At 44.3% G+C, this 21,343-nt stretch overlaps 1 protein-coding gene across 1 annotated transcript in view; it reads right to left on the reverse strand.

Annotated features, from left to right (window-relative positions):
- Positions 1 to 18,816, reverse strand: part of CDYL2 (chromodomain Y like 2) — a 158,335-nt gene extending 139,519 nt beyond the window's left edge. The window contains exon 1 of the mRNA XM_055552020.1: positions 18,534 to 18,816. Within this exon, the coding sequence (XP_055407995.1) occupies positions 18,534 to 18,557 (24 nt within the window). The 5' untranslated portion in view covers positions 18,558 to 18,816. The remainder of the gene's footprint in view (positions 1 to 18,533) is intronic.
- Positions 18,817 to 21,343: the final 2,527 nt, after the last annotated feature.

Consider the following 21,343-nt stretch of genomic DNA (forward strand, 5'->3'; position numbering starts at 1 on the left):
CCTATGAGAAGCCTACTTGTCTGGAGCACAAATCCACACAATCAAGGCACCACTGTCCACCAGGCACCAAAACTCTAAGTACAGAATATGGCAGTAAAGTATGGATTTCAAACATAGAATCCTGCCAATTCCAATCATGACGGGGTGCAAACCCCATGCCAAGAGAAATAAAACCAAAACAACAAAGAAAAAAGAACGTGGAAAAATGCACTGAGGCTCATAAATATGCTGAAAGAAAGGACACTGACCCAAAAATGTTACCAACTGCCCTCAAAACCAGTCTTCTCCTCAATGCTAAAGCTGAGTAGAGGCCAACCAGCTGAAGGCCACTGAAAACAGCCCCTCCATCAAAATTCCTAGGTGGGCAGACGCATCACAACTTCTGAAGCAGCAGGACTTTAGAACAGTGTTGAAAAACATCTACTCAGACAAACTCAAATGGAAGATTTCCCTTCCTGATTAACTCACTTCTCAGGAACTCCTTCACAGGCCAACACACAGGCTAGCCAGTGTCATCCCCGTCTTGAACATACACAACCACGTTTTCATGCTATAAGCATGAAGAAGCAGAAGAGTTTTCTTGTTCCTTTTCTCGGTTTTGGTGCAACATCCACTGACCTATCCCATCTGGGATTCTGTATAAAAGTGCTATAGCAGAATACCACTGAGTAACAAAAGGAGGGAGGCGAGAAGCAATACTACAGGCATTTTATCATTTATCAAAGAGATGAGTACCTCAGATGACCTCATGTGAATCTTGCTTTTAACCATCTGGTAGCTGATGAGCCTCAGTTTCTGAATCATAAAGTGAGGATAATACTAGTACGAATCCCATTGCTGTTGTTGCTCAGTCGCTAAGTCGTGTCTGACTCTTTGCGACCCCATGGACTGCAGCACGCCAGGCTCCTCTGTCCTCCACTACCTCCTGGAGTTTGCTCAAATTCACGTCCATTAAGTTGGTGATGCTATCTAATCATCTCATCCTCTGTTGTCCTCCTCTCCTCCTGCCCTCAATCTTTCCCAGAATCAGGATCTTTTCCAATGAGTCAGCTCTTCACAACATGCAGCCAAAGTACTGAAGCTTCAGCTTCAGCAACAGTCCTTCCAATGAATATTCAGGGTTGATTTTCTTTAGGATGGACTGGTTTGAACTCCTGCTGTCCAAGGGACTCTTGAGACTCTTCTCTAGTGCTACAATTCAAAGCCTTAAATTCTTCATCATTCAGTCTTCTTCATGGTCCAACTCTCACATCCATATATGACTACTGGAAAAACCATAGCTTTGGCTATTCGGACCTCTGTCAGCAAAGTGATGTCTCTGCTTTTTAATACATTGCCTAGGTTTGATCATACATTTCCTGCCAAGGAGCAAGTGTTTTGTTTTGTTTTGTTTAATTTCATGGCTACAATCACTGTCCACAGTAATTTTGGAGCCCAAAAAAATAAAATCTGTCACTGCTTCCACTTTTTCCCTTTCTATTTGCCATGAAGTGATGGGACCAGATGCCAAGATCTTAGTTTTTTGAGTGTTGAGTTTCGAGTCAGTTTTTTCACTCTCCTCTTTCACCCTCATCAAGAGGCTCTTTAGTTCCTCTTCACTTTCTTCCATTAGAGCGGTATCATCTGTATCTAAGGTTGATGCCATTTCTCTTGGCAATCTGGATTCCAGCTTGTGCTTCACCCAGCTTGGCATTTAGCATGATGTACTCTCCATATAAGTTAAAAAAGCAGGGTGACAATATACAGCCTTGATGTACTCCTTTCCCAATTTGGAACCAGTCTGTTGTTCCATGTCCAGTTCTAACTATTGCTTCTTGACCTGCATACAGGTAAGGTAGTCTGGTATTCACATTTCTTAAAAATTTTCCAGTTTGTTGTGATCCACACAATCAAAGGCTTTAACATAGTCAATGAAGCAGAAGTGGATGTTTTTCTGGAATTCCCTTGCTTTCTCCATGATGCAATGAATGTTACCAATTCGATCTCTGATTCCATTACCTCTTTGAAATCGAGATATACATCTGAAAGTTCTCGGTTCATGTACTGCTGAAGCCTAGCTTGAAGGATTGTGAGTATAACCTTGCTGCCATGTTAAATGAGTCCAATTATACAGTAGACTGAACATTCATTGGCATTGCCCTTCTTTGGGTTTGGAATGAAAACTTTTTCCAGTCTTGTGGCCACTGTCCAAATTTGCTGACATATTGAGTGCTGCTCTTTAACAGCATCATCTTTTAGGATTTTAAATAGCTCGGTTGGAACTGTGTCCCCTCCACTAGCTTTGTTCGTAATAGTGCTTCCTAAGTCCCACTTGACTTCACACTCCAGGATGTCTGGCTCTAGGTGAATGACCATACCACTGAGTTTACTGGGAACATTAAGACCTTTTTTGCACAATTCTTCTTTGTATTCTTGCCACCTCTTCTTAATCTCTTTTGCTTCTGTTAGGTCCTTACTGTTTCTGTCTTTTATCATGCCCATCCTTGCATGAAATGTTCCCTTGATATCTCCCATTTTCTTGAAGAGATCTCTATTCATTCCCCTTCTACTGTTTCCCTCTAATTCTTTGCATTGTTCATATAAGAATGAAAATTCTTCCCTCTCCTTGCTATTCTCTGGGTTATATACCCAACTGCATTCAATTGGATATATCTTTCCCTTTCTCCCTTGCCTTTCACTTCTCTTCTTTCCTCAGCTATGTGTAAAGCCTCCTCAGACAACCACTTTGCCTTCTTGCATTTCTTTTTCTTTGGGATGGTTTTGGTCACCGCCTCCTGTACAATGTTATGAACTTTCATCCATAATTCTTCAGGCATTCTGTTTACTAGATCTAATGTCTTGCATCTATTCATCAGCTCCACTGTATAATCATAAGGAATTTGATTTAGGTCATACCTAAATGGCCTAGTGGTTTTCCCTATTTTCTTCAATTTAAGCCTTAATTTTGCAATAAGGAGTTCATATCTGAGCCACAGTCAGCTCCAGGAAGGACCAAATGAGAGAATGCATGTGAAAATTTACACCATGTCTGGTATACAGTAACACTTACTAAACACTATTATTACTACTTTTACTATTTTTAATAAGACCATTTTATATAAAAATCATAGGAAGTTACAATTCTAAAACCTCTCTGTACCTCAACCAGGATCAAAGATTAGATTTCTTCAAAAAATATATCAGTTCATGAAGTCAAAAGTAAATATACTAGCTTCCCAAAAAGTCAATCCCATAGACATAGCCACAGAAGAGTGGGAGAGTGGAGGGTAATAAAACATAAAATGTCTCAAGATATCAAAGAGTTTGGAATCACTGCCATGTTTGATAAGCAGACAAGAAAACAATCTACGACAATCTTTTGTTGCTGTTGTTATTTAGCCATTAAGTCGTGTCTGACTCTTGCAGCTCCATGGACTATAGCCTGCCAGGCCCTTCTGTCTACCACTTTCTTCTCCAGGGGATCTTCCCAACCCAGGGATTGAACCCTTGTCTTCTGCGTTGGCAGGCAGATTCTTTACCATTGAGCCCTTGACAATCCTACATGGTATTAAAATATACATCACTTTGGAAAGAAACTTAGGTATATAATTTGGAGAAAGTCCATATGTTTTTACATCCCAAAGGCAGCCATGGTGTGGTTCCCTTCCTCTTTCTGTTAATATTTAACTACAAGATGCTTACCAAAGTCTGTTTCACAAACCACCCTGTGTACCGTATTTTTCTAAGTGAACGTGGTTTTAAGGCAACACAAACAAATACAGCAATGTAAGTATCAGGACACTAAAATACTTTCCATTCACTTTTTAAAGCAACAGGAGCTTTGGATTCCATGAGTTGATCTGACTTCCAACAGTTCATCATCACGTCTGGATTTCCAGGAAAAGTTTAGATGTCAAGTGCCTGCCATAATGTCAAGGTCTGTGAAGTCAGTCGCTGAGGCACATCTTAACCCCATTCTTCATCAACAAGAGAATTAAACAAGACCTGAGGCTGGGCTGAGCCTCACTGGCCTCCTTTACTAAGTCTTGTGCAAGAAAGTGATAATGACATCAAGATTTCCAAGGCAAGTCTCCAGAAGAGTCTAGGAAGACACCATCTCTGCCTCGTGGATGACACTGAGACTTCATGAAGGCGAACAGCCAGTTTTGGCATCTTAAGCACTCCTCTCCTCTTCAGTAAAGTAAAAGAGTCCCTCGCTTTTGTTCACTTGTTGGAGATGTTAGTGAAAGACTGAGCTGAGGACTTCAAAACTCCCATCAACTCCAAGATTCAATAATGCCTTGAATACAAGACTGTATTAACTTTACTTATAACACAAAGTTGAATGCTGTGAGTTTAACTTATGAGAAACCAAAATTATTATGAATTGACCAATAAAGACATAGAAAATAGACTCAAAACTTATATGCCCTCAGGAAAACCGAAAGATTAAAAATGCCTTCAAGCTTCCTACAAAACAGACTGTGCACACATCTGAGACAATTTCAACTTTCATGTAAATGAAAGACCTAAATAAATCAATTCTTTCACTAGAGTGTTTTCTGAATCTTGCACTGTGTTAGCTGCTAAAGATGCAACAAGTCAGAGGGAATCCCTGCTCTCTCAAAACTTACAACCCAGTAGGAGATTTAGAAAATAAGATAATAAATAACAACCTATTAATGTGAGTGCTGTGATGAGAGACAAACAGGGTTCTACAGGAGCCTGAAGGAAACTCTTGATGAGCCGGGGAAGTTTTCCCAAGAATGACATCTCAGCTGAGACCTAAAGGATGGACAGGAATTAAGGAAGCAAAGATGTGGCAGGGATGATAATGAAGAGTGCCCTGTCCATTAGGAGGGTGTGATTAAAGGAGAGCACATGGAATGTCCAAGAACTGAGAACAGATTTCTCTGGATGGAATATGTGCTGTGAGTGGAGAGCTAGTAGAAGATGAAAAGGGTCAAAACCCAAGGGCATCACTTAAAGATACTTCATCGGGAGAGACATAGAAAAATGGGGATTTTAGAAAGACCTTTGTGAGTCCAGTATGGGAAAAAAAAATTGAACTAGATTCAGAGAGACCAGCTGAGAAGTATCAGGGTTGACTGAAACAGTGAGAGTTGTCTCTTGAATTAAAGTGGTGAGAGTGAGTATGAAGAGAAAAGGCCAAGTTCAAGAAATATTCAGGATGCAGATTCATCAGACACATGGGGTCTGGGCAAAACACAGGAGGACATATTTCTAGCTACAGAGCAGGTGGATACAGATGCTATTGAGGCTAGGAGCCCAGAAGTAAAAGCAAGTCTTATATATGTTAAACATAAGTTCAGCTTTGGATGTTTTGAGTTTAAAGAGCCCAAGAGAGTTAGATGGCTAGCTCTGGAGCTCAGAGGGGAAAAAAAAAAAACAAAGCAAGAAAGTGTCAGAGACTTGGAAATCACCCTTCTGGTCACTGTAGCACAATGAAAGAACAGAAGAACCCCAGGTTAAAACTATAAGAAGCCTCAAAGTTTAAGGAATAAATAGCAGAAGATGACACAAGGGCAGTTTAAGAGTGGGAGAGCCAGTGGAAGAAACCATCTCAAGTAGAAGGGGTGGAGACCCAAAGGAAATGTCAGCTTCTGAAACACCTCCCCACATGTGGATCTATACTGTGCGTGGTAGGGACAGATAAGGAATCACAAGCATGGGTTGCCATGGCCAGCATGTCAGTACTCAAGACCTGGGCAGCCCCCAAGAAGCTGTCAAATGACAAATGATGTCTTTGGGAGGAAACAATAACCTAAAGGATGAGGACAGAGGATGAGACGGTTGGATGACATCACTGACTCCATAGAAATGAGTTTGGCAAAGTCCAGGAGATAGTGAAGGACAGGGAAGCCTGGCATGCTGCAGTCCATGGGGTCACAAAGAGAAAGGACTAAGAAACTGAACAACAATAACCTAAAATAAAAGTGAGGTGACAGATGTTCATTATGGAGGTCCTAGAGCAGACAGACTCGCCAATCAGTGAAGAGAAAGAACTGCTGATGTGGTGGATAATGTGATACCCCCCCAGATCCCCTTTTCAGGGTCCATGTGCCCGTCCTCTCAGCTTCTAGGAATATCCGTGCTGCTAAGGACTCACAGATGTGAGCCTCAAAGGGAACTGCCTTCCACCACAGGGGAGCTGCCTGCCCAAGAATAATTCTCACCGCCCCTCTCAAGGGCAGCCTACCAGCAATGGCTGGCTGATGTAGGGATATGAGGGGTCTGGTTCCCTGGCCTCAAGTTGAGACATTTCTGAAGGGTCATTCCAGCTCCCAAGCCTTCCTTGGGATCCACTGAGACCTCAGTTGGAAACTCACTACAGGTCTGCTTTACCATCCAATCCTACCTCACTTCCTTACAGGTCAAGCACCCAAGAGAATCCTTCAGTAAACCCTCTGGATACAATTCTCCAGTTCTAGGCAGCTCGACCTAAAATGGATGGTGCATACCAAACTGGGCCAAGACACTGAGGCTTGAGTAGAGAAAAACAGCAGCGGCAAACCACAGGGCAGTCTTTGTGTGTAAAGAGGTACAAGGGGCTCTGTCTCAGGCAGCACTTAACAGAGAATGTTGTTGGTGTTGGTGTTCAGTTGCCCAGCCATGTCTGACTCTTTGCAACCCCATGGACTGCAGCATGCCAGGCTTCCCTGTCCTTCACCATCTCCCAGAGTCTGCCCAAGTTCATGTTCACTGCATCGGTGATGCCATCCAGCCATCTTATCCTCTGATGCCCTCTTGTCCTAGAATAGCCATTCTCAATCCAGTTGTCACCCATAATGAAGGACAATGATTTGGGTGTTTGAATTCACCATAAGGGACTTTTGTTACCTAGTAAGTCTATACAAGATCCAGTGGAAGGCAAAAGGGAAACTTGAATTTCTAGGGCAATCTGAAGGATTCTTCTTGGAAAGGGTAAAAGGTAATACTCTATAGGGGAAAAATAAAGGACACGCACTCAAGAGAAACCCGAGGTAGCCTAGAAGCACAGGTTTTGAACATTTTCAATGACTCATTCAACAAATATTTATTGAAAGGTCACAGTGTGCCCAGCAATGTGCCATGAGTTAAGAATACAATCATGGAAAATACACTAGACATGGCCTGTACTCTCATAGAGCTCAGAATCCAGCAGAAAATTCTGGAGTTCAGCAATGGAACCCTCTTCCCCCACCAAAATGGTTCCAGGAAACCTAACACATAAAATCAGATACATGTGATAACTTCCCAGTGGAGATGTCTGGTGTAACTATTACTTACAGACACTTCCTTATCTCTGCGTTAACTCATGAGAGCAATAAAGCCTATTGTGCTTAAGAGCAAGGTTTTTAAATAAGGTCTGAGGAAGTTACTCTTCCTATAACAGCCTTGGCAATTTATCTCCACATTTGGTTTGCTTGTCCATAAGAAAACAACCCCCGATTTGCAATGAAAAGTAGTTGTGAGTGCTAACCAGGCTTGGTTGGTTTCATCATCTTGTCTTGCAATTTCAAGGTGTCCTTCACTCTAACTGAAGTCTGATGTCTGTTTCAGAGTTGAACGTTTAACATAAAGAGTTCACACTCTCTCTCCTAAACATAAAAGTCAGGGTAGAAGGACCCAGAACTCTAAATAAACACCCACACTACCTTTTAAACAATTTAAGGAGACAAAGTGTTAGACATTCAGTTACTACCAGACACTGATTATTACGCCAGGTCTAGAACATTCATCACCACACCACCTGAACCTTAAGTGGTTATTTAAATGGACTGGGGTGCATTGTGTTATAAAGTGTGTTTGCTTGTACACTTTCATGTGAGGAGCTATGAATAGGCCTAAAATTTTTAAAGAATGTTGCAGACTTAAAATGATGCTAAAAGTGCATTTACTGGAAGTTCACTTACACATCCAGAGATGGCAGGAAAAGCTGTATTCTGAGGTCTGCTCACAGAAAGGGTTGACCTGATTGCCCCTTTTAACATACTAAAAACACTCCAATGTGTTAAAAATGTGGTATACAACCATATGTGGGCGTGAGGTTTTCTTCACGATCACATTCTGAACAGCAGTTTAAAAGACATTCATGGCTGCAGCCCCAGCACTTAGCATAGTTCTAGGCACATAGTTAACATACAATAAATATTTGATTGATGGTTAATGGAACAAAAGTAACTATTTTTAAATAAAGGTCACATCCAGGATATGTGATCCACAGTTTATTAGCAAGTGCCCTTGAGATATAAGTTTTAGAACACTGAACTCAGACAAGGAAATGAAAATCAAAGAGGAAAATTCCCTGATCAAGAATCTGAGAATAGGGTGGAGGCCCCTCGGCAGGGGAATTCCTGGTATGGCAGAATGCGGCCTGGGGCCCCAGTCCCACACACGTGTCCCTCCAGTCTCCACACCAATGCTCCTATAAGTCATTTAGAAAGCAATGTGGTGATGGAACAATGCTGGGGGGATTCCTGGAGAGATGGGATGACTGGAGCAAAGAAAGAACAAATTTTTTTAACATTTAACATTTTATTGATTAAAATATTTATGATTATAAACTGCATTCCGTTTTCTGTTATCAAACACACAATTAAGAGAAAACAGGACATAAAATGACAAACTGATGGCCCCCCAGGCTTCCTAGGAACGGACCACAGCTTTCTATAGGCTTGGTCAACTGACGGGCCTGTCACTGGAGCGACAGGAACTTTGGAGGCAGCAGCTTCCACCAAGTGACTCAGCCTAACTGGACAATGTCAGAAGAGACACTTTGCTAAAAGAAGGGACAAGAAGGAGTGACTCAGGACCAAGAAAAGCTACTTCACCATCCCTATCATTCACTCAACTACCAGAGCAGGGGCTGACTCAAAGCAGGGGTGAATTTCACCCCAGCTGAGGCCTGCCCCAGGGGTCCAGTACCACCTCTAACCTGCCATCCCCAACATGGCTCCAGGGAACAGCTCCAGTGTAACAGAAGACCAAAAAACAGCAACATTCTTGGAGCGCTAGGCTTGCCTCTCTTCACACACAAGATGATGATGGCTACAAAGAAGTAAGGTGTTCATGTGAAAAAGTAACAAGACTCAATCAGGAGGAGAAGAGCTCTCATTTTACAGTAGAAGCCATCAAGGTTCAAAAAGACTGAAAGACGTGTCTAGCTTCACAGTGTTACGAATCGGTGGTGTGTGGATGGGGATGCTGACTGTATCAATCAGGGTTCAGCCAGGGAAGCTGAACCACTAGATATACTGATATATACTAACAGATGTAACAAAGAGCGGCTTATGTGGTTATGGACCTGGCTAGGAAAGTCTGAGAAGGAAATGGCAACCCACTCCAGTGTTCTTGCCTGGAGAATCCCAGGGACGGGGGAGCCTGGCGGGCCACCGTCTACGTGGTCGCACAGAGTCGGACACGACTGAAGCGACTTAGCAGCAGCAGCAGCACCAGCGAAGTCTGAGGTCCATAAGTCAGGCCATTAGGAAAGGGAAGCTGGAAATCTTCCAGGCTGAGGCTGCTATCCACAGATGGCATTTCTTCTTCTTTAGGAAAGCCCCCATTCTATTCTTAAGGCTTTTCAACAGACTGAATCAAGTTCACCCAGATTACCTAGAATAATCGCTCTTATTTAAAGTCAACTGATTATGGACCTTAATCACATCTACAAAATAACCTCACAGCAACACCTGTTTTAGTGTCTGACTGAATAACTGACACATAAAACACTATCACATTCATTTATCAGTAGCACCCCAGTGATCTGATCTCTCAGACAACTGCTGGTACAACAAACCCGTTAATGAAGAACTTGATCTCCTTGTCCTCAATACAGCAAGATCTTTTCTCTGAGCAAATTTTATTCAGAAAGGTTCTGGGTGACTACATTAAACATATTCTACCTTTTTTCTCCAGCTAAAACTACTGAAGATGTTGGACCCCACCATCACCATTCAGCAGGAGAGGAGTTTGTAGGGTTCATGGAAAATCACTTCTTGGGTCCAATAAACCAAAGTCAGTATCACAATTTTTTGTCATCCACCAAAGCAGTAGAGCATGTGTAGAACTAGGGGAATGGAGAATAGGCTGATCTATTCTCCCACTTCACCCTGGACAGCACATTCACTCTCTCCTCACTATCAAACAATGTTTTTTTAACTGAAGTTACAGTTGACTTACAATGTCGTGTTAGTTTCTGATGATAAAGCGATATATTCTTTGGCAGATTCTTTTCCATTATAGTTTATTATAAGATATTGTATATAGTTCCCAGTGCTATACAGTTGGACCCTGTTGTTTATCTATTTTATATAGTAGTGTGTGTATCTAATGCAAAACTACTAATTTATCCCTCCCCTCTTTTCCTCTTTGGTAACCATAAGCTTGTTTTTTTTTTGTCTGTGAGTCTGTTTCCATTCTGTGAAAATGTTCATTTGTATTATTCTTTTAGATTCCACATATAAGTGATAACATATGATATTTGCTTTGTCTAACTTACTTCACTTAATGTGATAATCTCTAGGTCTATCCAAGTTGTTGCAAATAGCATTATTTCATTGTTTTTTTATGGCTGTCTCACTCAAGCTTCTCAAGAGTGTTACCCATATGTCTTTACATCCACATACCCCACATCCCCCTGCATGCATCATCACACTGCAATCAAGCCTCCCACCAACACACTCTATAGAAAACATGCCCCTTAAGGTTTCCAATGACTTACTGTTTATTACAGCCAAAGGACTCTGTTGACCACACCATTCATGAAATACAATTTTCCATTACCTTCCATAACAGCAAAGTCTCTTGTTTTGCCTCCTACCTCTCTTGCTATTCCTTGTAAATCTGATCTTCTGTCTCTTCTTCCATCCTGTAAATGTCCACTTTCTCCTCCTCTCCTGGACTCCCCTCCTATTTACATTCTAATCTATATGCCAATGATTTCCAATCTCTATCTCCATGACAGATCATGCTTTTGAGTCTCATGCTCACATGACCTACTGCTGTGAATATCTATACCTAGGTGTCCCACAAACACTCTGAACTCATTGTCTTTTCCACTGACCCCACTTCCTCCAACCAATGCTTCCTCCTCAATTCTCTATCTCCACTACTGGTTCCACCACCCACCTAATGGACCAAAACAGAAACCGCCAAGTTATGCCTCAACTCCTGCCTTTCCCTCAAGCCTACATAATGTCACTCAAGTCTTACTTGAGAGGGAATGAAGAGAGTATAACTGAAAATCACATTTTCTAGCCTCCTTTGCAGCTAGCTGTGACCATATAATTATTCAGGCCAATAAGAGGAAAGCAAGATTGCATGGACCTTTCAGCAGCTGTTTATAGAAGATTACTCAACTTTTGCATCTCCTTTTCTGCCTATTTCTTCCATCCTCTCACACAAAAGATGGCTAGAGCTCCATGGCCACCTTGGATCCAGCAGTGACCTTAATGGGAGAAGCCACAGCTGAAGATGAAAGAGACAAGAAGAAGCCTGATATCCTGAGAACTTTGGAGAGCATCACACCAATCTTGGACTGCCTAAGTTTATTTCATGTAAGAAAATAAACCTTGTTTCAGTTCAGTTCAGTTGCTCAGTCGTGTCCGACTCTTTGCGACCCATGAATCGCAGCACGCCAGGCCTCCCTTCCATCACCAACTCCCAGAGTTCACTGAGACTCACATCCATCGAGTCGGTGATGCCATCCAGCCATCTCATCCTCTGTTGTCCCCTTCTCCTCCTGCCCCCAATCCCTCCCAGCATCAGAGTCTTTTCCAGTGAGTCAACTCTTCACATGAGGTGGCCAAAGTACTGGAGTTTCAGCTTTAGCATCAGTCTAGGCCACTGTTATTGTACATTTCCTATTAAAAGCACCCAGCCATAATCTTGACTAGTGTACCAAATTACGTTGATTCTTTTTTAATCTTTCAAATTCCATCCATTTCTGTTCATCTGTATTACCACTCCTTTGGTTCAAGTCACCAACTGACACTCCTTCCAATTACCGAAAGAGTATATTAACTGGTCACCATGGCTTCTAATCTTCCCCCAAACTAATCCACTGTCCATTTCTGAGGGGCGATCTGAGATTATGTAACAAAAGTGTTAAAAATGTTAGCATTCTTCAACCTAGAAATTTCACTTCTCAGAATTTATCTTGAGGAAAATAATAAGACAGGAATACAAATAATTATGTTCATGGAGGTCAAAAGCAATATTTAAGCTGTTTATAAATGGAAAAAATCTAGATGTCCAACAATAGGGGATCAGTTAGACACAAAATAGTGTATCGATTTAAGTGAAAATTAACCTGTCATTAAAAATCATGATGTAGAATAATATTTTAAGATATATAAGGAAATAATCATTATATATAAGAAAAATAAAACAATATATATCCTATGTTCTAATTTGATTTTTTAATTATATAGATATAGAAAATGCTTTCACTCATATTTGTACCTATACCAAGGAAGCTAACATTTTAATTAATTCAGATATCACATCACTATTTAATAAACATCAAGTATATGCTAAATGTATAATATATGTATAATAATATTTATCTTAGATATATTAGATATATATATCTATGCTGCTGCTGCTGCTAAGTTGCTTTAGTCGTGTCTGACTCTGTGCAACCCCATAGACGGCAGCCCAACAGGTTCTGCCATCCCTGGGATTCTCCAAGCAAGAATACTGGAGTGGGTTGCCATTTCCTTCTCCAATGCATGAAAGTGAAAAGTGAAAGTGAAATCGCTGTCTGTCTGACTCTTAGCGACTCTGACTCTTAGAGCCCACCAGGCTCCTCCATCCATGGGATTTTCCAGGAAAGAGTACTAGAGTGGGGTGCCATTGCCTTCTCTGATATATATCTATATATAGATATAATTTTATGCTTTTATTTTTCCAAGATGCAACAATAAACATAAATTGCTTTTAAAAATAGAAAAGATAAATATTCTCAGTAAGTCCTGCAAACCTGATCATGCTCATTTCCTAGTTCAAACATCTCCACAGTCATCACGTTCTCTGGAAGGCTTTCATTTATTCCCCCAAGGTAGATTCCCCTCATGATGGTAGAGAACCCCATCTTTCCCTGTACTAACGCTTTTCCTCCTGCACTCTAAACTGCCTATTTTCTTAACTATATCTCATACGAGACCATAAGCTCAGGCAGTACAATCTCATCAATTCCCTAGAGTAGTGGTTGGCATATATTTTGTGTTCTCTTAATGTGAGATGATGGTGTTATGAATTTAGCCACATCTACCACTTTTTTCACCATCCAAGAGACGTAGAGGGGTTCACATCTTTGCAATCTAAATGTGTGTATCCAATACTTAAGATTTTTGATAATTACCATGCCTGAACCATTCCTTAGCAATTGCTCAGGTACAAGACGCTGTATAAACTCATTTCAAGGATAGTTTAAGCCCCTGAGGAAATGATCTTATTTGATGAGGAATGACTTCACATAAAAGTCTATACTGCTTGAAAATAAGCTTCTATCTATCCACAGGGAATAATTTAAAATAACTTTCAAAAGCTGAGAGAATCATATACCCAGTCGATATTCTTCAGGTGTCTACCATGTGCCAAAAAATCAATTCAGCTCATCCCGTGTATTCTCTTTGACAATATTTGCCTCTTCAAATACAGGCACTGACACTCAAGAAGTTTTATCACTGACTGTTCATTCTGGAATTATACGTGTTTCACCTTGGGTACAAGTGGTACATAGAGGAATATGTCAAATTAATAAGTTGTGTTGGGTCTTATGTGAGTTTCATAGTTTGTTAATGTTTTGAAGCAATCGCAGGAAAGAGCTCTGACAAGGAAAGAGAAAGACTTAACAATGCTTGAAGATCAAGAACAAAGCTGGAAACACATTCAACTGCCTTCCTTTAATCTGAGTAGTGGCCCATGGTGGCTTCAAGAATTAATACCTTTCCAGTATGCTAACATGACTGGCAAAGCTGCAAATTACAGATGAAGAAGGTACAAAATATTTCTTTCCATACAGATGAATGCAGAGGGCTACGCTCTGGGTTAGATTTCATTTCAGTGAAAACGGTCTCCATTAGAAGTGAATGACCTCTGCGAGCTACAGAGAGAAGAAAGAAGTACCAGCCCAATTCGAAGGCTGTAAGGATGGACTGACCCGGTAAGAGCAAACATCAGCCAGGTGGAGATTTAACTGAGGGGTATTTTCATTAGATTTGGTTTTGTTTTTCTTCACGAAGTTCCAATGTTTCTGCAGTCGGCCTCAATCCACTTTTTCCCATAAACCCTGTTATTTTCAGTGCATAATTTTGCAGGACACAAGGTGCCTATGCAGCGCTATAGCAGAAAGGCCCATGTTCATCACTGTAGCAGCATCGATTTTTAACTAAAGTAAATTTCTTTCAATGAAACGAAAATCCTATTATTATTTATTTTATTTGGAATGAAACAAAAGCAGTATTTTATATATATATATACATACACATAACGGTATACATATTTATTAGATATGGATGCATGAATACATAAGATAGAACTATCTTATGGGAAGATACCCGGGAACTGTAAGTAAACTGAACACTGACAAATGTCAGGAACTGCCACTGTTAGAAACACCTCAAATCAATTTCAACTTGGCCACTGACCTTCTGTGTAGACATACAGCACTCTCTTTGAATATTTTTGCCAACTGAGTGGAGCCCTCCTCCATACTGTCAGCTAATCACAAGGGAGAGGGTGTAAAACACCACCCAACAGCCACTTGGAAAGCCATGCGGTTGAAGCTTAAATGCATTCAATCCTTTTAATGAATAACATAGTCTGGCTCTCTGGAAGGGGCCTCAGCCACACTTCCTTCCAGAAAGAACTGGAAGGGACTCTCCTAAACAAGGTGTTACCACCACGGAGAGACCACAAGTCAAAGGAGAAAGGAGAACAAAGGGCAGCGCTCCACACAAGTATAACAAAGGTCAGCCAAGGTACTTTATCTATACTTAAGTTGGTCTTCTGTTCACTGATTCAGTCAACAAGTATTTGAATGTTCGAGGACACAGAGAGGGACAAGGCAACTGGGCTCCTTATTCCACTGGTTACCTCTTCCTGATATCCAAACATGTTAGCGAATGCTTGACTACCATCTGGGGGCTGCAAACTCTAATGCCTACTGGAGCCAGTTAAGTAATGTGAGAGTGAAGCAGAAAGGGTTTCTGGTAAGAGGGCACACTGGGACAATTATACACAAGTATCACACGCCCCATCTAAAGGTATTCAAGTCCATTTTTCTTATCTACCATCCAGGCAAGGCAAAAAACATAGAAAGCCTAGACCTGGCTCACAGACTACCATTTTATGACTCTTTTGTTTAGCAGAATATTGACCAGAACATCTGGGTAAGAAATTTCATTTTGCATCTAGATATATGACTTTAAAATGCTCAGCCCATATTTACGATCACCTTCGTATAGTGGATGGCTATAATACACCAAATGATGATGAGAACTCTGCTATAGGAGAAACTGTCTATCAAGAGCCAAAATTTTGGTAACTGAGCTTGATTCCATATTTCTTCACTTGACTGAAGAGTGCCGTTACATAAACAAAGTTTTTCTTTAAAATTAGCACCTATTCCTTGAAAGATGCTATTCAGGGAAGGCTTACTTTTTACAATTTAATTGTCTAAAGCACCAAAGAGAAGTTGAAGACTCGCTAGACTCCAAATCACATCTTCACCATAGAGGGTCAAAGTGTCAGCAGACACACAGGTGAAATAAACCAATTACAAATGTATTCAATAATAGTTCTTGCCCAGTCAAAATGTGGTTTCTTGGTCAGAGGTTACAAGAAACCATTTTACATACCCTTGGGTATAGTATTTAATTAATGTAATATTTAAATTGAGAATGGTATCAGTTTTATTCTTTTTTTTCTTTAAAGGTCAATAAGTGTACTGGATAATCCAAGATGTGTCCTTAAATCAACAGCCTGCTTTTTACACACCCAATTTTACAGTTTGAAATGTACAGTTAGCACTTCTTGACTGTTTTTAAAACTAAATTTGAACAACAAATTAAATTCCTCAGTATGTGTTATGTAATGTAGACACTGGCTATAAAAATGCTGACATTGGTTATATTCTCATACTGCAATTTAGCCCTTTTTAGTAATAACTATGCAAATAATCAGCCACGGGAAAACTATTTTACATCTAGTACAATTACCTACTATCACAGAAGTAATTATTATTATTGTCTTGTTTACTGAACTTCAAGAAGAACTCGAGAGATGCTAAGACACTTCCAAGGCTGGTGTGAAAACTCCCCTTTTAACAGACTCATCTGGCAACTATAATTACCAATGTTAAGGAGGGCATTTCAGATAATCATTAAACAAGAAATTATCCCCAAAAGGTTCATAAGTTCCAAACTTTAAAAGAAGAAAGTATACTAACAGCTCCTAACATGTCCTCTTAATGCCTTCTCAATGCAACTCTTCTTCCAGGCAAAGTCAGAAGCTCTGAGATGACTCACTATCAACGGGTAGAAAAATCCATACTCACAACGAGCTGAGCTTTGCCCCTGAACAATGCCCACTTTTTTGCTGGTTATACTTTAAGAAACTCAATCAAACATCCCATTTGACTGTGCTTCAATTCTTTTGGTTTCAGAAATTGTTCCACCATCTTGAAATAGACAAAAGTGCTTGGGTGACCTATTGGACACAATCTTCCAAAGTTCTTCACCAGGTCTACCCAGCTTCATCTTCTCTATCAGTGCAGGGATGAGGAAGGCAGTAGGCTAGAGAAGAGGTCAACCACAACATTCTTTCAAGGATAACAGAAAGATTTTAGCTGGATGGTTCTGCCCCAGAACATATCATGGTGTTTCAGTCAACATGTTTGTTGGGGCTGTGGTCTTCTGAATGCTCGACTGGGGCTGGAGTGTCTGTTTGCCAGGTGGCTCACACACAAGCTTACTAAAGCGAGGTCTGGTTGTTGGCAGGAGGTCTCAACACTGACCTCTCCATAGGACTGCAGTGTCCTCTCAAGCCATGGCACCTGAGCCCACTGGTGGTTCACGACTGAGCCTCACCAGGTCCAAGGCGAGGCATCCAAAAGACCCTGGTCGCACAGGCGGCTAAGATGCTACCTTGCCTGTTCGCCACTCTTTTTCTCTCACACTGGCCAGCAAATCTACCAACTGAAAAAGCTACATCTTTCCAGAAGGCCCAAAGGGAAAAAATCTCATTGTGGGTGAATCACCCCTGTAGTCTCCCACCAAGAATTCCACCTCTTGGGGTGTTCATCTCAATTTAGCCGAAAGTCAAGAACCAGGGCTACTGTTAACCGATTTATGTGCAAGGGAGTCCAGGTCCACGCCGAGCTCTGATTCTGGTTTTCTGGAGGATCAGCAGGCCTTCAGGTTGAAGATGGGGCATCTTTAACTTCCTTAATCCTGAACGTTCTCTTGGGTCCAACAGCTCTCTGGGGGCATTCTCCCTAGCGAAAGGGAGTTGCTTCTTGTTTTGTCCACTTGTCCCAAATCCAAAAGCAGTAACTGTTCTGTTCAGAGCTAGTAAAACCTAGCTCCCAGAGGCCATGGCTATTTCTCCATTGTTTCAAAGGTGCCAGACTAATGTCTTCCTTGACCATTTTTTGAGACGTTTTCAAAACATCCATTGCTGGTCACTACCTGTTGTGGACCTGGAGACAGGCATCCCCTGAGGTCAGTGCCGTAGAGCGTTGGGAGCCGGGCTTCCATCCCCAGTACTCGAGCAACGTGTTACCACCCACCTCCGCCTTCCATGTGCTCGGGCTTCCACCGGAGTCCCTCTGCAGCGCCCCCTCTCGCCCCGAGTGAGCGCGGCACCCGCAAGGACCGCCCCCACGCCCCGGCCCCGAGTCGGCGGCGGGGGCAGCAGGTGGGGGGAGGGGGGCGGGTGGCCCGGCGGCCCCGGGGAGCGGTTTGGCGGGGGTCTCCCGAACCCCCCATCCGGCCGCCCCCTTTCAAGGCCGCCTCCCCCCAGGACCCCGCCTCGCCCCGGCCCGGCTCCGCTCCATCGCGGCCCGCCACCCCCCCAGGTTCCCCTCCCGCGCCCCCGGCCCGGCCCCGGGGCAGCGCACCCCCGGCCCCTCACCCGCGCCGGCCGCCCCGCGGCCTCCCGCATTCCCCGCACGTCCGGCGCCGACTTTTACCTGTACTTTCTGCACTCGAGGCGGCTCGTCGGGCGAGAAACACCTCCCCGGGACCGCTACCTCCCCCGCCCCGGCTCCGCCCGGCTTCCTCCTTCCCCTCCAAGGCCGCAAAGTAGATGGAGTAAGAGAGTGTGTGCGCGAGAGAAAGAGAAAGAGGGAGCGGGCGCGGGCGCCGCGGGAGGGCGGGCGGCGGGCGGGAGGCGCGCCCGGCCCCCGCCACCCTCCGGCCGCCGCCGCCGCCGCCACGGGCTCGGCAACTCCGGCTTGCGCCCGGCCCCGGCCCCGGCCCGGCCCCCGCCGCCCGCCGCCCGCCCGCGGGCTGGGGCCGGCCCGCGCCCCCGCGTCCCCGTACCTCGTAAAGGTCCCCAGAAGCCATGCCAGGCTGCGGAACTTGGCTCGCCGGCTGTGCGCGTCTGCTCGCTCGCGCCCTCCGTGCGTGTGCGCGAGGGGGGCCAGTGTGCGCGTGTGTGCGCGCGTGTGTGTGTGTGTGTGTGGTGTGTTGAGTAAACTGTGTTTTTGCAGAATGACAGGCTTGGGGGCTGCCTATGCGCAGAATCAGAGCGGGCGGCGGCGGCGGCGGGGCTGGCGTAACCGGCAGCGGCGGCGGCGGCGGCGGCGGCACGAGCGCGGGCAGCAGCGACGGCCGCGCAGCGCGCCCAGGAGGCACCGACGCGGCCCGAGCGCCGCGGCCCCCGCGACCCGGCGACCCGGCGGCGGTGTGGCTGCGGCGGGCAACGGCTCGCCCCGGCGCCGCCTGCAGGAAGCCGCCCCGCGCCCGCCGCCGGCCCGGACGCTGCTGCCACTGGGCGAGTCCCCGCCCCCCGGGAGCCCGGCCCGGCCCCCCGGGCGGGCGGGCGGGGGGGGAACGGGGGCGGCTGCCGGGCCGCGCCCCGGGGGACCGGTCCCGGAGCCGGGGAGCGCCCAGGCCCGCCCCGCCGCCCCGGGCCGGCCCCGGAGGCGACCGGCGGGGCTCCCCGGGGGGTGGCGGGCCAGGTGCCCGCCGGGCGTACCCGACCCGGGACTGCGAAGGGGCGGCCGGGAGGCAGGTAGAGAGGGCTACGAGGCCCGGCGGGGAAGGGGCCCCGGGTGGGCTCAGCCAGCTCCCGGGGGCCTCATCTCTTGCCCCGCACCCCCGGGAGGGAGTGGGCGCCGCCCCCGGGAGACTTAGCCCCTGGGGACCGCGCGGCCCTCCCCGGGCCCATAGCGCCTCCCTCCAGTCTGGGTGGTGAGATGTGGAGGCCACAGGAAGAGGGACGAAAGGGTCCCTCCAGAGACGCCGAGAGAGCCAGGACAGCACCCCGGCAAACCCTGAAAAGTCTTTGGAGCCGGGCGTGGCCTTCGCCCAACCTCCCCAGCCCCCATTCATCCACTCATCCATTATTCAACAAGCATCTTCCAAAGTCTACCCGACTGCACCGTGTCCCCGGGTAGGCGCGACTGGGACCCTGCCCTCAAGGGACTTTGACTCCAAAAGGAGTGAGGAACCACGCGCACGGGAGGAGGATTCAGTCGCTCAGCCAGAAGGCGCTCCTACTGTGTGCCAGGCTCCAGAGCCGGAGGAACTCTGAAACCCAAACTCGTTCTTAAGTCATCTCTTCCTGCTTCATCGTGGACACCAATTCTGTTTAAAGATAGTGAACTCAGGACCTGGGAAGGCAGGCTATTGAATTTGGAAGAAAGGTCTTCCTCATTCTAGCCCCAGAAATGCCCAGTTGGTCATTCTCCAGCTGTGGTGTGGACTTAACTCATATTCTCCCTCGGTCTTTTCCTATTTGAGAGACTCTGGACAAGTCACTTTACCTCATGAGGCTTGCTTTCTCCATTTCTAAATTGGAGATGGTAGGACACCCCTAAGGTGATGTGAGAATAGAATAGAGGATCTCTGTATACACAAAGTGGCCTATTCCAGCAGAATTCCATAAGGTTACTTGTGTCTGAATTTGGGCCCTGAACTGCCCTTGTGAAGAGGGAGATGGCAAAGGAGAATTATAACAAACAGAAAGATTTGATCCATAGATCATCAAAATTTTTTTAAGTCATCGCATCTTTCTATTTTAAAAAAAAAAAAATCCCACAGAATCTGGAACACAGGGTTTTCATGTCTGGCTCATTCTAGGAATAAATACATGGGCTTTCATATGCTGTCCCCTGTGCCTAGAATGTCCTTCCACACTGAATCCATCTGGAAAGCTCCTCCTGCAGAGGCTTGTTCGACTATGTATCAGAAGCATGGCAATGTGATCATTATCCCTATTGCTGGCAGAGAGTGGGTACACAATGACTGTCAGACTATACCAATACAACAGATTTTATACCAATGTCTAGTTAAAATCCCATATTAAAATGATGAAGGGGGAAAGGGGTGAGGGGTGGAAATAAACAAGGAAGTATATTTGGTTTAGAAACTGGAAATTGCTATAGCAGTTTTCTTCCCTCTTCATACTGATATTTTCCCCATGGTCATGGTTTTAAATAAGAATATTAATAATAGGCAGTTCTCTATCTGTAGGTCAGAAAACAAATTTTAATGATCCTTAATTTGTACTTGGGAATAAATGCACCACGATAGCATGAGGATGTAATTTGGAAGTAGAAGACAAGAAAGAAACTGGGTTTGGAAATAATACACTCAGCCAAATTTGAATATATAATCAGTAGTTTTACAAAAACACCAAAAACTTCACTTGTGCTGGCCAAGTACTCCCTGGGAATGTGAGCACAGTTTGAAAAAAAAAAAAAACCTTAGTCTAGACAACAATTGTTTACAGAGTTCACAGAAGGAGATATTCACTGTGGATTGGCATGCTCAGGGAATATTTTATGGATGAGATAGTATTGTAATGGATCTTGAAAACTCATAGAAAAGGAGGGACTTTGGAGAAAAAGACAAGGGTAGATGGTAGGCAGTGCTGCAATGAGATGGGCATGAGAAAACCAGAAGATTGATTTGTGGAAGTCACAGGACATTGGATAATGAATGTGGGTCTGTTCATGGAGAGTCTTGAACACCAAGCTAAGCACCTTGCAATTTAGCCAGTCAGCAGGGGGAAACTGGATGAAGACTTTTGAATCCATCAAAAGCATGTGGCAATCAAAAGTGTGTTAGAAGACAAATTCTAGAAGAAATATGAAGAACAGACTCCAGGGGTTGAGGTTAGAGGT

The sequence above is a fragment of the Bubalus kerabau genome, chromosome 17 (genome assembly GCF_029407905.1).
Source record: "Bubalus kerabau isolate K-KA32 ecotype Philippines breed swamp buffalo chromosome 17, PCC_UOA_SB_1v2, whole genome shotgun sequence".
In the NCBI taxonomy this organism is placed as follows: Eukaryota; Metazoa; Chordata; class Mammalia; order Artiodactyla; family Bovidae; genus Bubalus; species Bubalus kerabau.